Source organism: Balaenoptera acutorostrata, chromosome 20, assembly GCF_949987535.1.
Source record: "Balaenoptera acutorostrata chromosome 20, mBalAcu1.1, whole genome shotgun sequence".
In the NCBI taxonomy this organism is placed as follows: domain Eukaryota; kingdom Metazoa; phylum Chordata; class Mammalia; order Artiodactyla; family Balaenopteridae; genus Balaenoptera; species Balaenoptera acutorostrata.
The window spans coordinates 12293776-12307489 of record NC_080083.1 but is presented as its reverse complement, the minus strand read 5'-3'; the positions used below and the strand labels follow the sequence as shown (position 1 = coordinate 12307489).

The following is a 13714-nucleotide window of genomic DNA, read 5'->3' as shown; positions in this document are numbered from 1 at the left end:
CACCTCCACTACCCTGAAACCAGCACAGGGTGCAGGAACCCAGACACGGCGAGGGTCGCGTCTGTTACACATCACTGTCGGGCTCCCAGAGCCCAGCAGGGAAAGCCTGACATCAGACTGCCTCAGTGAACACCCCTGGCTGTGCTGCTTGCTGTGGGGGCCTGGGTACCTTGCCTCACCTCCCTGAGCTTGCTTCCTCATCTGTGAAATGGGGCAATAATGGGACTTTCCTCATAGGTAGAGGCCAGGGGATGGGTCCTGACAACACTGAGGACAGAGAAATTGAGGCCGCTCCTGCAGCCCCTGCCCTCAACCCCAACCCAGGCCCTGAAAGCAGGGGTCCTGGGGGCTGGGCTGGGGCAGGTCCTGTGTTAACTCTCCGAGCATCCGAGCTGGAGGCTAACTCCCAACCTCCCTCTCATTTTGCAGGTGAGGAAACTAGAGCTCAGAGAGGAGAAATGAATTGCCCAAGCTCAACCTGCACGGTACAGGAAGCCCCCGCTTGAAGCAGGAAGGTCTCCCTGGCCCTCCCTCCACCCAGGCTGGGTGTCCTCGGGGCTCCCTGCCTCCGCCCGCCCCGTTCCAGGCTGCCCCACCCTGAAGGCTGATGGGAGTCTTCTTCCTGGCAGGCCTTTAGCTGGGAAATCACTCTGGGCAAGGAGCCAGGCCCCGGGGCTGGGAATCCCAGCCTCCTGTCTGAGTAGAGCTGCCTTCTAGACAGCAAGGGGCCCCCAAAGAGGGCCCCTCCAGCACCCCAGGCCAATCCCCCCATCAAACAGATCAGCCTCACCCAACACAGAGTTCCCGCCAATCTCAGGCTCAAGGGTCTGTCCGGTGATGCCGCCTTCAAGAGGGGCTGGTGAGTACCACGTCCTGGCTTTTCTAAGGAAAATCCAGAGATGCTGGGAGGCAGAGCGGAGGTAGCCACATCCCCTTGGCCTGGTCTTGACCCCAGACAAATGGGCCTGTCCTCTTCCCAGCTGACCTCATGGCCCTTGGAATAGCAGGCGCTGGACATGAACTGTTTGCAGTGGGGGTGGGGTGGTTGCTGACACCGCGTCTGAGCCATCTCTGTGCCCCCCTCCACCCACCCTTCTCAAGACAGCACATCACACTTGGGAGGGTGGCAGGCAGTAAATTGGGGCGGGGGGAGGAAGGGGAGGGGGAAAGGAAGGAAGGAGGGAGGGAGGTGTGGAAGGAGGGAGGGAGGGGGGATGAAGGAAGGGAGGGAGAAAGGGAGGAAGGGAAGGAGGGAAGGAGGGAGGGAGGGAGGAAGGAGGGAAGGAAGTCAGGCAGTCCTTCTCCAGTCTGTGTCTGTGCCCTTCACTCCGTCACCATGTTCTCCTTCTCCCCCGCCTCCTCCTCCTCTTCCTCCTCCAAGGAGCTAGGCTTGGTGACAGACAGATGGACCAATGGACAGACAGACTTGCTTGGAGCACACACATGTGCTCCTGTTATAGCCTTGGTTCTGACCCTGACACTCAGAAAACAGGATGCCCCGGAGGACAGTCTCATTTGGGGATGTTATCATAACCAAAAATGTGCCCAAAACAAAAAGAAATAAAAGCAATTACATTTCTTTCCCCAAATTCCTTTTCTTGTGAATCACTCTGCGAGAGTAAGACAGGCAGCTGATAGGGTCAATGTCCCTTTCACTGGTTCTAAAGTGCATCTTTCCATTGAGGCCTGTGCTTTCCTGCCCTTGGCGCCCACTTCAGCATCCCCAAGGACAGATATCCGTGTTCGTTCTAGGCATTTTGGGAAGTGAAGGAAACCTAGAATTCTGCAGGCTTTTCTTTACAGCAGCCCCATGATGTAGGCTCAAGAATTGCCATTTTACAGATAAGGACACTGAGGCTCTGGAAGCTAAGGGCCTTGGCCAAGGTCACACAACGATTAGCTCCCATATCTGCTGGTGGCCGGGAAGGAAGCTCCCCAAAGTCTGAGATCTTGGCCCAGAGCCCACCCTAAGACTCCAGCCCTTCAGAGCCGCCAGACCTGCCTTATAAGCCCAAAGGCCGGATGGCCTGAGCGGGTACTGGGCCGGGCCTTGTAGGGAGGCAAGGCAGTGCTGCCAAGCTTGGCCCCAGGATGGCCTCCCCTGCCTGGCTAAATTTAGCCACTCTGTGAGGGTGGAGGGGGCCTGTGTGCCTATCCTGGAGGCCAGCCCGGGCCCTCAAGGAGGTCGGCACAGGCTCCAGTGGGTCTCCTTGGCCACTCAGGGTCCCAAGGTTGCAGGGGCCACGCCTCTGCCCGGAGAGGAGGTCGGTCCAAGCTCCCACACCAGCTGGTCCGGCCTCAGTGTCCACACAGCCTCTCAGACGCTGGCTGGAACAGGGCCCTGGACTGGCCTAACTGGACAGTCTAGGGGAGGGCGGGGGAGGGCGGGCATCCATGGGGAGGCCACTACGGGGGTCCCCAGGCTGGCTTCTCCCCACTGCCCAGATCTTGCATGGCTTCTCTGGCCTCTTCGTCCCCTACTAAGGGCCTTGATCCGGCTGGAGCCCCTCTGCCCGAGTGTCCGAGGCATCACAACCCCCTGGTTCTCCTCCATGCTTTTGGGCCGTCTCCCCTTGGTCCTCAGCCTCTTCCTGCCCCTGGAATGTGGGGACTCTTTGGGGCTGGCCTGGGCCACTGCCCCACAAACACTGCGCACACACCTGAAGGCCCGCCCCCTGCCGACGCTGAAGCCGCTACACCTACAGCAGCCGCGTGCCCGCCACCTCCTCTGGCTCCCACCTCTTTTCTCTTTCTTCTAAATCAAACTGCACTAAGGTATAATACACATGCAATAAAATGTACCCATTTTAGGCACACAGTTTGATGAGTCTTGACAAATGCATGGAACTCCCCTCCCCTCCCCAATCCCTCACCCTTGAATGTTCCCTCCTGCCCCTTTGCTGTCAATCTTCCCCAACTCCCAGCCCCTGGCAATCACGGATTTGCTCTGTTGCTACAGCTTTGTTTTGCCTTTTCTAGAACTTCATGGAGGTGGAATCACTCAGTATGGGCTCTTTTTGGTTCTGGCTTCTTTTCCTCGGCACCAGGGTTTTAACCATCATGCATTCTGTTGCATATATGGGTACATTGCTTTTTATTGCTGAGGCATATTCTGCTGTATGGACATGCCAGTTTGTTTATCCTTCCCCTGTTGACAGACATTTGGGCTGTTTTCAGTTTGGGGCTACAATAAATAAGCTGCTGTGGACACAGGTTCAGGTCTTTGTGTGGACACGTCTTCATTTTCTGTTTTTGCCCTTCCGTTTCTCCCAGTGCAGCCCTAATGGGCATCCATCCCCCCTGGGAGGGGTGCAGTGTGGGGGGCCGTAGGAGCACAAAATCCTGGCCTCTGGAGGGGGCAGGGGGAGGCCATGGGCATCTTGGTCACTGCCATCCACGAGCCAGTGCGAAGCGTGCCGGGGCTTTCCCCGGAATTCCCTCTTGGGTCAGCGGCCGTGAGGTAGGAAACCTCTGTTTACCTTGGCCCATCGGGCTCCATGCTGTGGGCTGGACAAGGCCGGACTTGGGCAGGGCTGGGTGGGGATGGAGGCAAAGCAGGCCTGGCCACGTGCCCCAGAGGCTGCCAGGAGCGCTGGAGCTCGCCTGCCTCCTATGTAAGCCCTCCAGGCCCATCTTAGCGCCGCTCGCTGCCTGTCAGGATGAGGGCCAGCTTGATGGTCAGACTTTCAGAGGGCCTCAGGCTCTTTACCTGTAAGACGGAGCCCTACGCCCTGCCGGGCTCATCTTATGGAGCTGGTTGAGGACCCGGAGACGAGGTAGATGAAAAGGCTTTGTGATCTGAGATGGACCTTGTTCAAGAGGGAATCCTTCTGCCCATCCCCGGCTCCTGCTGTGCGCTGTGTGTCACATCCTGTCTCCTAAATAAAGCCTGGGAGCTCCGAAGGGTGGGTCCTGCCTGTCTCCTCTGGTCACGGCCTGCTTCCTGGACGTGCAATCCTTGCATTACACGGGGCCCTGTGCTCAGAAGGGACCGCACTTGGTGTATCGTTCTGCTGCCACTGTTAAGAAATTCTTAATTTTTGAACAAGAGGCTCCCCATTTTCATTTTGCACTGAGCCCCACAAATTATACAGTTGGTCCTGCCTCTGGCCCTGTGGGCAGGGCCTGAGTCCCCTTCCGAGGGCAGTGAGTCCTCCTTTCAGAGGAGGAAATGAGGGAGGCAGGGGAACACGGCTCTTCCCTTTCCAGAGCTCCCACTTTTGGAGGGCAGGGTCACCTGGGCGAGTCAGGAGTTAATGTCAAGCAGCCTCACAAGGCCCTGGGACAGTGTGAGCCCCAGGAAGCCTCGGGGAGGTGCATTCGAGCTGGGCTGGGAAGGACAAGAGATGGATGGTACCTCAGGGAGACGCAGGACCCCTGGAACAGCCAGGGCTGGGGCCCCCTCTGTGGGGAGCAAGTGACCCCTGATATTTAGGCTTCAGACCCAGCCCTGCCCCAGAGAGTACCGGGCCCCTCCCAGCCTCATTTCCCTGTGAATCGTGTGTAAGGGGCTTTGATCACATGCACAAACTTTCAAGTGCTGTACACGTGAGGAGAAGGCAGCCAGGCCTCTGCTACGGGGGCGTGGCTCCCCGCCCCCTGTCTGAGGATGAGATCTCCCTCCGGCTGGCGTCGGAGCCCCAAACCTTCACTCACCGCTCCTGGGGGAGGGGGCACAGGTGGTGGGAGCCCCTAGGGAGACACCGAGGGGGCAGAGGGGGGGCCGCTCTCCAGGAAACACGCTGACAGCCCTTGTTGCCCCAGACACTCAACCTTTATTTCTCTACCAGACTGCACGTCAGCAGGTGGGTACAGGGCCCTGCCCCCTCCCCAGACCTCCTTTCCCCCAGCAGGAAAGATGCGGAGAATCTCTGGGGGCTCCAGGAAAGTCCCACCCGACTCTGATTCTCTCACTTTCGAGAGCGGGGAGGGCGGGAGTGTGGGCGGAGAAGCCACTGAACGTGGAGCCCATTTGTCTGCAAGGCAGGCCCAGGGGGCCTTTTGATTCTGGGACCAGGACAGGGATGCGGGTCTCGATTTACACATAAAATAATCACTTTGTACACTCTCCAGGAGGGGCGAGGACGCGCGGTCGTTTACTCACTGCTTCTTCTGCTCTTAGCTAATTTTCGCTCGAGGGGCAAAAGCTGAGTGAAGAGAACACTTGTGTCCCGCAAACGCTCTTTTCCCATCATCGGAAGTGAGCCACTTGCACGTTCGTCACTCCGGCAGGGAGGGAGGGAGCGGACGTGCCCTTGGGTAGCTAACCATCCTTCGGGACGTCCTTTCGGCCCATGGGTGTGGGGACTCAGGATCACGCAGCCGTGCAGACCTCGATGTGGCCAGGCGCTGGGTCAGGGTGGCAAGGCTCAGTGGTCAGGGACCCGAGGATGGCTCGGGTCTCAGGTGCCAAGGACACAGAAGGTGAATCCGTCCTCCGCTTGGCAGAGCAGGCAACACCAAGACGGCGTATGCTTTGTCGGCTTGGAACAGAGAAACCTGAGTCTGGGGGTGCGCCGAGCTGAGGCAGGCAGGCTGGCCATCTCCGAGGAAAGGGGGTCCTTGCTCCGCCCCCCTCCCCCGCTCCCGTGTCCCTCTCTCTGAGCCTTCCACCCCCTGCACACATAAACACAAACAGGCGCAAGCCCTCGGGAGCTGACTCCGTGGAAGCAGAGTGGAGGGGGCCGTCCGCCCTCGCTGTGCACAGCTGGGCCTGGCTGTCCCCCCTTCACCCCGGGCCAACCAGGCCCCAGCCCAGGCACTGAGGGAGAGCTCTGTCTATGCAGAGACGCAGGTCACCAAGGAAATGCCCTGCCTCCAAGGAAGGGGAAGCGGGCTCCTGAGCGCGCTTGTGGATCTGGGGAGGAGGGCTCTGCTGCCAGCTTCTGGGCAGGCCCCTCCCGGGCTGCAGCTCCTGGGCCAGAGCTTCAGGGATGAACTGCCCAGGAGAGCCCTAGAGACCTGAATTACAGAGCCCCCAGAGAGACGGGAGTGGGGACAGAGACCCCGGGACGGGCCTGGAGGTGGCCGCCCCGACCTCAGCAGGGCCCAGTGAGCAAGCAGGTGAGCGTGCAGGCAGGGGGGGTTCGGGGGGGCGAAGGCTTGGGCACCATCATTCTGAGGTACACACTGGAAACTCCACTCTGCTCCCGGCACTCACTTCTGGCCCTTTTCTTCTGGAAGAAAACCCGAGAGCGTGTTAAGATGTACGTATGAGAGCACACATCCAGACTGGTTCCTTCTGGCCCCTTCTGTCCTCCTCTTTCCCTGGGATAGCCCCACTCTCCCACGGTATCCCTCGGTCGGCCCCCAGCCCCGCTACACCCCCTGGATGTCCCTGGAGCTTCCGTCACCCCACATATTCCATCACCTCCCTCAGAGCACCTGATGCACATTCTCCTCTTGGTTTCCAGTTTAGGGAACCACTACCTACCATCATGAGGTCCAGAAACCCTGGCCATCCTTTACTCCTCGCCCATCCCACATACCAGGCCTGCTATTTCACCATCTTCATCTCTCCTCCTCCGCTGCCCCCACCAGGACTCAAGGCCTCTCACCAACACCCTGCTGTCCCTGGCACCACGGTACAGACCTAGCCCATCACTCCCTTCCATGGCTCCCCAGCTGCCATCAGAATAAACTCCAAACCTGCCTCATGTCCTGAACCCTCCCAGATCGGCCCCCACTCAGTCTCTCCAGGCCTCCCCTCCCTTCAGCCTGGCCCGCAGGCCTCCCCTCCCTTCAGCCCGGCCCACAGGCCTCCCCTCCCTTCAGCCTGGCCCACAGGCCTCCCCTCCCTTCAGCCCGGCCCACAGGCCTCCCCTCCCTTCAGCCTGGCCCACAGGCCTCCGCCTCACAGCTGCTCAGCCACACCTGGGCAGAGCCAGGTGGTGGGGTAAGAGGGCCCTGCCCCCGACCCGCCGGGACTGACCCAGCATCCATAGTTCTTCCCAGGACATATCTCTCGTAAAGCATGGGGAAGCCACGAGCATCAGGCCTCAGCAAAACTTCCCTAAAAGGCCACCAGGCTGGCTTGGGAACGTAACAGGGTCCCCTGTCTCACCCCCGCCCTGTCTGCCGTTAGGAGGCCCGAGGGACTGCGGCTGCACAGGGCATAGCTGTCTGGGCTGCCAGCGGGCACACTCCACCCCACCTCTCAGATGTGGCCACAGATACCCAGCCTGTGTCCGTCCTGCGGGTCCCATGGCCGCTCCTGAGAGCAGAGCACCACCCTTACAAGCCGAGCTTCACCAGGACCATAGTCAACATCTCAGGTTAATGGTGGAGGTGGAGGCATCTTCCGGGACCAGCTCACCCTGGGCTGGGCCTCAGTGTCTCCCTCCCAAACCAGCTTAACAAGGCCCACCAGCCTCCCTGCCCTTAGTCTCGCCCCCATCTACCCTCCATGGTCACCCCAGTCCCTCCCACGCTTCCACCCTTCTATGGCTCCCTCTTCCCTGAGGATAATGTCCAGGGTCCTTACCTTGGTATCCGAGGCCCCTGCCACACTCTGGCCTCAGCCCTCTACCCTGCACTCCAAGCCCCAGCTCCACTAAAGAGGCCAAGTCTCGCGAGCCCAGCCTCTTCTCCACCAAGTTCAATCCTCCCCTTTCGAACCTCTGCCCAAACCCCACCTCTTCTAGAAACCACCCCCAACCGTGGCCCAGTAGGGGCTGCTCCCTCCCCCGTCCTTCCAACCTACCCGGTCCTGCTCAGGGCCTGCTCCCCTCCCCAACCCAAGCCAAATCCTCCGTCATCCAGTAGCCAGCACTGGAACAGTGCCCAAGACATAGGCTTCTCCCATTGGCTGAGAAACCTTCTCACTTTTCAGCTTTCTCGAGAAGACGCGGAACCTCTTGGCTAGGGAAAGCTCTTAAAGACGAAGCTGCCCACATCCCCCGGAGGATGTGGGGGACTTTGCAGGCGAGTTAGTGTGGTCAAGGTTGGCCGGCAGCCTTCCTGGTGGACCAGCCCTGTGCTCCAGCCAGAGCTGGGGCTCCTGCAGATGGAGTTTCAGATGACAGAGCCATTTCCCTGCCTTCACTTCCCCAGAAGCACCCAGAGGGTGGGCCCAAAAGAACCATGCAGGGGGCAGAATGCCTCGTCTGGCTTGGCTCCCCCTTCCCCCCCAGACCTGTGGACTCCAACAGACCTTGCTTTGACCGAGCAGCACCCACCTCTACCCGTGGCTGAGCCCCCTTCCTCCCGCCATGTGTCTGGTCACCCTCTGGACAGACCTGTAGTGGGCCAGTTTCTCCAGAGAGAGGAGGCCAACTTGTTTTGGCCTTTTTAATAAGATTAAATATTGACAGTGCCTGGGAGGGCTGGCCAGCATGGGAGATGGGGGCTGCCCTGGCCCCTGCGGAATGACAGGCACATGATCTGTTTATGGGCCCCCACCCCGCCCCGGCACCCTCCCCTGGGCCTGGGATACATTCCTGCCAGAGGTGGCCCTCAAGGACCCAGCTACTCCAGAGCAGGCCTCAGCCATCTCTAGGCCTAACCCGGGGCTCTCAACAGCAGCCTGGCCACAGACCTAGAGCCTTGGCTCAAACTCCCAGGAACAGGGACTTTCTCACCCCTGCCTCCTCCCTCTCTGGGCAGCTCGGGCAGTGAGAGTGATGCTGCCTCCCTGGCCCTTGGCAGGGTCAGAATCACCCACGCTCTGAGCCCCTGGCAGAGGCAGGCAGGTGGACACCGTGCCCCAGCCTGCTCCTCCGCTCACCGCCCCCCACCCCAACCCTGCCATCTGTCCTCCATTCCCGGGTTAAGGCAGACCCAGAGCTGTGAACTCAGAAACAGAGAACCGCCTGGGAGACTGTGCTGAGAATGCCTGCATAAAAACAGGCCCGGGGCTTCCCTGGTGGCGCAGTGGTTGAGAATCTGCCTGCCAATGCAGGGGACACGGGTTCGAGCCCTGGTCTGGGAAGATCCCACATGCCGCGGAGCAACTGGGCCCGTGAGCCACAACTACTGAGCCTGCGCATCTGGAGCCTGTGCTCCGCAACGGGAGAGGCCGCGACAGTGAGAGGCCTGCGCACCACGATGAAGAGCGGCCCCCACTCGCCGCAACTGGAGAAAGCCCTCGCACAGAAACGAAGACCCAACACAGCCAAAAATAAATAAATAAAAAATTTAAAAAAAACAGGCCCGGTTCAGAGAAGTCAGAGGCCAAGGCCCAGAGGAGGGCACAGCAGGCCTGGCTGTGCAGGGCTGGTAGCAAGTGAGGGGAGCGAAGCCGCGTGGCTCTGAGCAGTGCTCCCGCTGGCGGCCCAGTGAGCCCAGGGCCCCAACCCCTGCAGCCCAAGACCCTGCAGCCTGGAAGCAGGGGCGGGCGGGGAGGCGGGCTGGAGGCGAGCAGGGTGGGGAGGGTCTGGGGCCTCTCACTCACCATCCACGTGCTTCCGGGACAGGTACTTGAGGGCCTCATCAAGCAGGATGACAGGCAGAGATATCTGGAGCACCACCACCCACTGGCGCCCGCTCAGTGGGGTCACTTGGAAGATGAGCTGGGGCGGGATAGTTTTGGTTAAAGGAAGGAGTGCCCTGAGCCCCCCAAATCCACTGCTTCATACACCCAGGCTACAGTGGACTCTTCACGAGCACGTCTGAGATGCCTCTCAAGGTCCCACCTCCAGATCTGTGTCCCCCTTTTTCCTCTGCCTGAGGTGCCCTCCCCTGCCCTCACCCAGAGGACTAAATCCTTCTGTTCTGTTGGGGAGTGGGAGGGATTCTGCACTGGGAAAGGGCATTGGCTTTCCTCCTGCCCCAGCCTGGGGAGATTCCCCACCTCTTCTGTTCCCCAAGTCTGGGGGGAGGGTCCCAAAGTGGGGGACACATCTGGAGGACAGTGGCTGGCCAGGGTCCCAACACAGGCTGCAGTCACGGAGCACCATCAGACCGCCCCCATCACAGCCCCCAGGCAGTTTCCATCACGAACAGGCCCAGAAAGGCCTAGCATCAGAGGAGAATGAGGACCCTGTGATCCCAGGAGCCCGAGAAGGTGAGCAGGGCTGGGTGGAGACTCACGGGCAGGGGCGGCACAAGCAGGATGAGGAAGTGCAGGGCCATGGACATGGCCACAGCCGCCAGCAGCCAGGGGTTCAGCCAGGGTGGCATCCGCAGCAGTGACTGGTTCTCTGAGACGCTGCCAAGGGCACAGGGCGCTCACCTCAGGCCAGGATGCGGGCAGGCCCTGCCGTGGTCACCCACCCGCCCCCCCATGTGGGATGCAGCAGGTGGTCTGGGCCTCGGCATTGCCCTTTAAGGACGGGAGAGCTTCTGGGAGGCCAGTGCCGCCAGGAGGTGAATGTCGCTGCTGCCCACTCAGCCCCCAGGGGCCTATGCTGGGTCTTGGATGCCCTTTCTCTGCCCCTCAGACCCAATCCTGGCCCCTCTATTTCCTCAGACCTCCATCACGTCTCCCTTTGCCCCTGGATCCCAATTTTGGCCCCCATTGGTTCTCAGAGCCCTCTTCTGGACCCTTCTGACCCCCAGACCCCAATCCTGGACCCCCTAAACCTCAGACCGCACTCCTGGACACCTCTGACCCCAATTCTGGGCACCACTGACCCTCAGCCCCCATCCCTCAACCCCCGCTCCAGGCCCCTCTGCCCAGCCCACCTGTTAAGGGCGTTGCACATCTCAATGGTCACCAGCACAGACAAGGCCATGGTCGTGGGGAAGCGTGACTCAAACACCTCGCATTCAGTGCCGGCAAAGAGCGGGTTGTCCTCTGAGCACTTCAGGAAGTTCCTCTGAGGGTCCCCAGGTGGGGTGGGGTGGTGGCGGGGAGAACAGCGGTCAGGGGCGGGGCCAGGGCGTGGGAAGAGGGACGCCTCACTCCGCCCTCACCCTCGGCTCACATCTGAGGACTCAAAACAGCCAGCGCTGCTGCGGGGAGGGTCCAGGGAGGGGTGCTCGCTCTCCCAGGATGGGGACAGAGGGGCTGCACTGGGCCAGGGAGAAGGGCAGATGGTTCTGGGGCAGGGGGGTGGTGGGACGGAGGGGGAGCAGCTGGCATTAGGCTGGGGATGGACGGCAGGGGGCTCTGGAATCAGGGGGTCGGGGTGTCTGAGTATCCGAGGTACAGGAGTGCGGGCGGTGATTAACTGAGGCCACCGAGTAACATGAGTAAACGCACATGAAAACTGATCAGTAAAATTACACTTGAACAGAATTCACCTTTGGTGGGTAGAAGAGGAAGGTTACTGGGGCCCTAGTCATGATTATTAAATAGGATTCCATTCACACCTCCCTCCACTTCTGCTGCTGAAATTGAGCTCTACCAGACCTGCCCTTTGCTTATGATGTGGCCTAACCCATGGCCAGGTGCAGGCTTGCTGCACGGCTTCTTCATAATTAACAGGGAGCTCTCGGGGCTCAATAAGGGAAGTGGCCCTCGCCCCTGCAGCCCCAGGGGAGTTTTCTTCCTGCCCGTAAACCTGGCTCACAGAACCTGCTGTAATAACATGCTGAACTGAGGACACGCGTGAGAACTTCCGTCTTGCTCTCTTCCGCACCACGGGGATAAGCATGAACGTTCATAACCGTTAAACAGCTCTGTTCTCCAACAATACAAATCTGGCCTCTGGAATCTCATCTGAACACAGTGATCCTTTAAGCTAAAAGTTCCGAAATGGGGGTGGGGCCACGTGCTGTGAAAATAACCCTCAAAGAGAAATCTGTAAAGTGACCAGCCGTCTGACCTCCTGTCCAGGAAATCCATCCCTCATTTCTCCCAGGGCAAAAATGCGGGTAAGGCGACTCTGTCAGCCAGAAGGGGCTGCTGGCACTTTCCTCTCTCGTGCAGGATGCAAAATTATAAACGACTATGGCTTGGCTAGATTTCTTATTTTAACAAAGAGATGGAGAGTCTTATTTAAACAAACAGTGGGAATTTCTCCAAAAACCAAGCTCCAGTATTTGGGACAAGTGCACGTTTTTATTTGGCACTGATCACAGGGCAGAGAAAATGTCGTAAACTTTGAACCCACCCACTGACCAAGAGGACCAAATGCTCTTGCAAGTTGTGTCACCACCATCAGGCCCCACCTCCAGACCTTAATGGTAAGGGCCTTGCACATGCATGTACCCACAAATGCAGTGCACACACCTCCCACTCGGGCATGTGTGTGCTTGCATCCCTATGCCCGTGCACGGGAAGAAAATACAAACAGGATCACATGGAGGTGTTTCAATAGACAAACACTCTGCCCAGTTCAGACCTCCTGGGTTTCAGCCGTGAGCACCTGCCACGCATGCATTGTGCTCAGGTCGTGGGTCACAGTGTGGCCTCCTACATTGTTTATTAGAAGGTGCTCAGGGCTGGAACTTCTCTGCCTCACAGATTCACGGTGAGCAGCCCCCGAGGGGTGGGGAGGCTGTTTCTTTGGGGGAAGCCACTGTTCTGCCTACTCCTTCCCTTTGCCTCCCTGGCTATTTCCTATTCACCTTCACCTGCAAGGCCCCCTCTGGGTTTCATTAACTTTACACTTACATAGCTCTTACTATGTGCCAGGTGTTGGTCTAAGCACTCTGTAAGTATTGAATCATCTTAGCCCTATGAGGCAGGGTCTATTATCCATTTTATATGGATGAAGAAACCAACAGAGAGGTTAAGTAGCCTGTCCAAAATCACACAGCTAGTGTGTGATGGAACCAGGGTGGGAACCTGGGCAGCCGGGATCCAGGATCCACTCTGCTGCTTTTATTCAGTGTTCCTCCAGGATCTGGGCACTTCTCCTGAAATTCCAGCACCTGGAGCTGAAAGTTCTATCTTAGGTCTAACTCTTGACCATCTCTGAGTTCCACAGCCACCTGCCTTTTCTCTGCTGAAGCACTTCTCACTGTGAAATGTGACTGCCCATTTCCATGGCTCTCTCCCCCACCAGACTCGACACTCTTTGCAGAGCCTTTGCCGGCTCGGTCACTGCCGTCGCCCTAGCGATTTGTGCCTGGCACAGAGTCAGTGCCTAATAGCTGTTTCTTGACCAAGTGGATAAATGAGAAATGGAATGACCTGAGGAGAGTTGGGAAGGTGGCACCAAGGGGACTGGGGACTGACTGGTAGTGGGTATGGGATATGTGTCTAGCATGACCCCAGGGTCATGGGTGACCTGCTTGGGTGACCAGGCAGGCAGTGGAACCGAGATGGGCATGGAGGAGGGGATTATTTGGGGGAAGGTGACAGATTTTGACTTTGGACTTGGTGAGTGCACAAGGGCTGTGGGGCATCCCAGAGGAGGTATCCAGCTGGCTCTACGGGATTGGGCTCAGAAGAAAGGTCGCTATGGGGGGAGGTCTCTGGAGATTTGGGATCCACAGCACAAAGGGTGGCAGCAGAGACAGGGCAGGAGGGAGGCAGCAGCAGGACGGCTGGCACATCCCCACTCTCCAGCTGCTGCCCCCCCAGGAGCTACAGGAGCAGGTGCCTGAGGCTGGCCTGAGCCATCTGCCAAGGGCTGCGGGCCACAGCCTTCGGGACAAGGGTCTGGGCCCATGCTCTTCATCGCTGCCAGGAGGGAGAGCCCCATGTGCTTGAGGGCTGGTGGATGGAGGAAAGCATCTCCGCGCTGCCTCTACCTAGGTGTGAACCCCTGAAATAGCCCCCACGCTGCCCTCGGGGTGGGGACGACTGTACTCCTCTGACACTCCCAAGAGTGGCCAGGAAGTCAGGGTCCCTCTCTTGAGCTCTTCTACCTACAGGAAAGTG

General features: G+C 59.1%; 1 protein-coding gene across 6 annotated transcripts in view; it reads right to left on the bottom strand.

Annotated features, from left to right (window-relative positions):
* Nucleotides 1-4773: 4773 nt before the first annotated feature.
* Nucleotides 4774-13714, bottom strand: part of ATP2A3 (ATPase sarcoplasmic/endoplasmic reticulum Ca2+ transporting 3) — a 33934-nt gene continuing 24993 nt past the window's right edge. For 2 of the 6 annotated variants that reach the window (XM_057536951.1, XM_007177426.2), the window contains exons 18-21: nt 10624-10757; nt 10030-10147; nt 9392-9509; nt 4774-5483 (exon numbers count right to left, since the gene is read on the bottom strand). In XM_057536951.1, coding sequence (XP_057392934.1) covers nt 5377-5483; nt 9392-9509; nt 10030-10147; nt 10624-10757 — 477 coding nt within the window. In that variant the 3' untranslated portion in view covers nt 4774-5376. Of the gene's footprint in view, nt 6177-9391; nt 9510-10029; nt 10148-10623; nt 10758-13714 lie in introns of those variants that run through there. The other 4 variants (XM_057536953.1, XM_057536952.1, XM_057536954.1 and 1 more) reach the window with 4 other exon arrangements.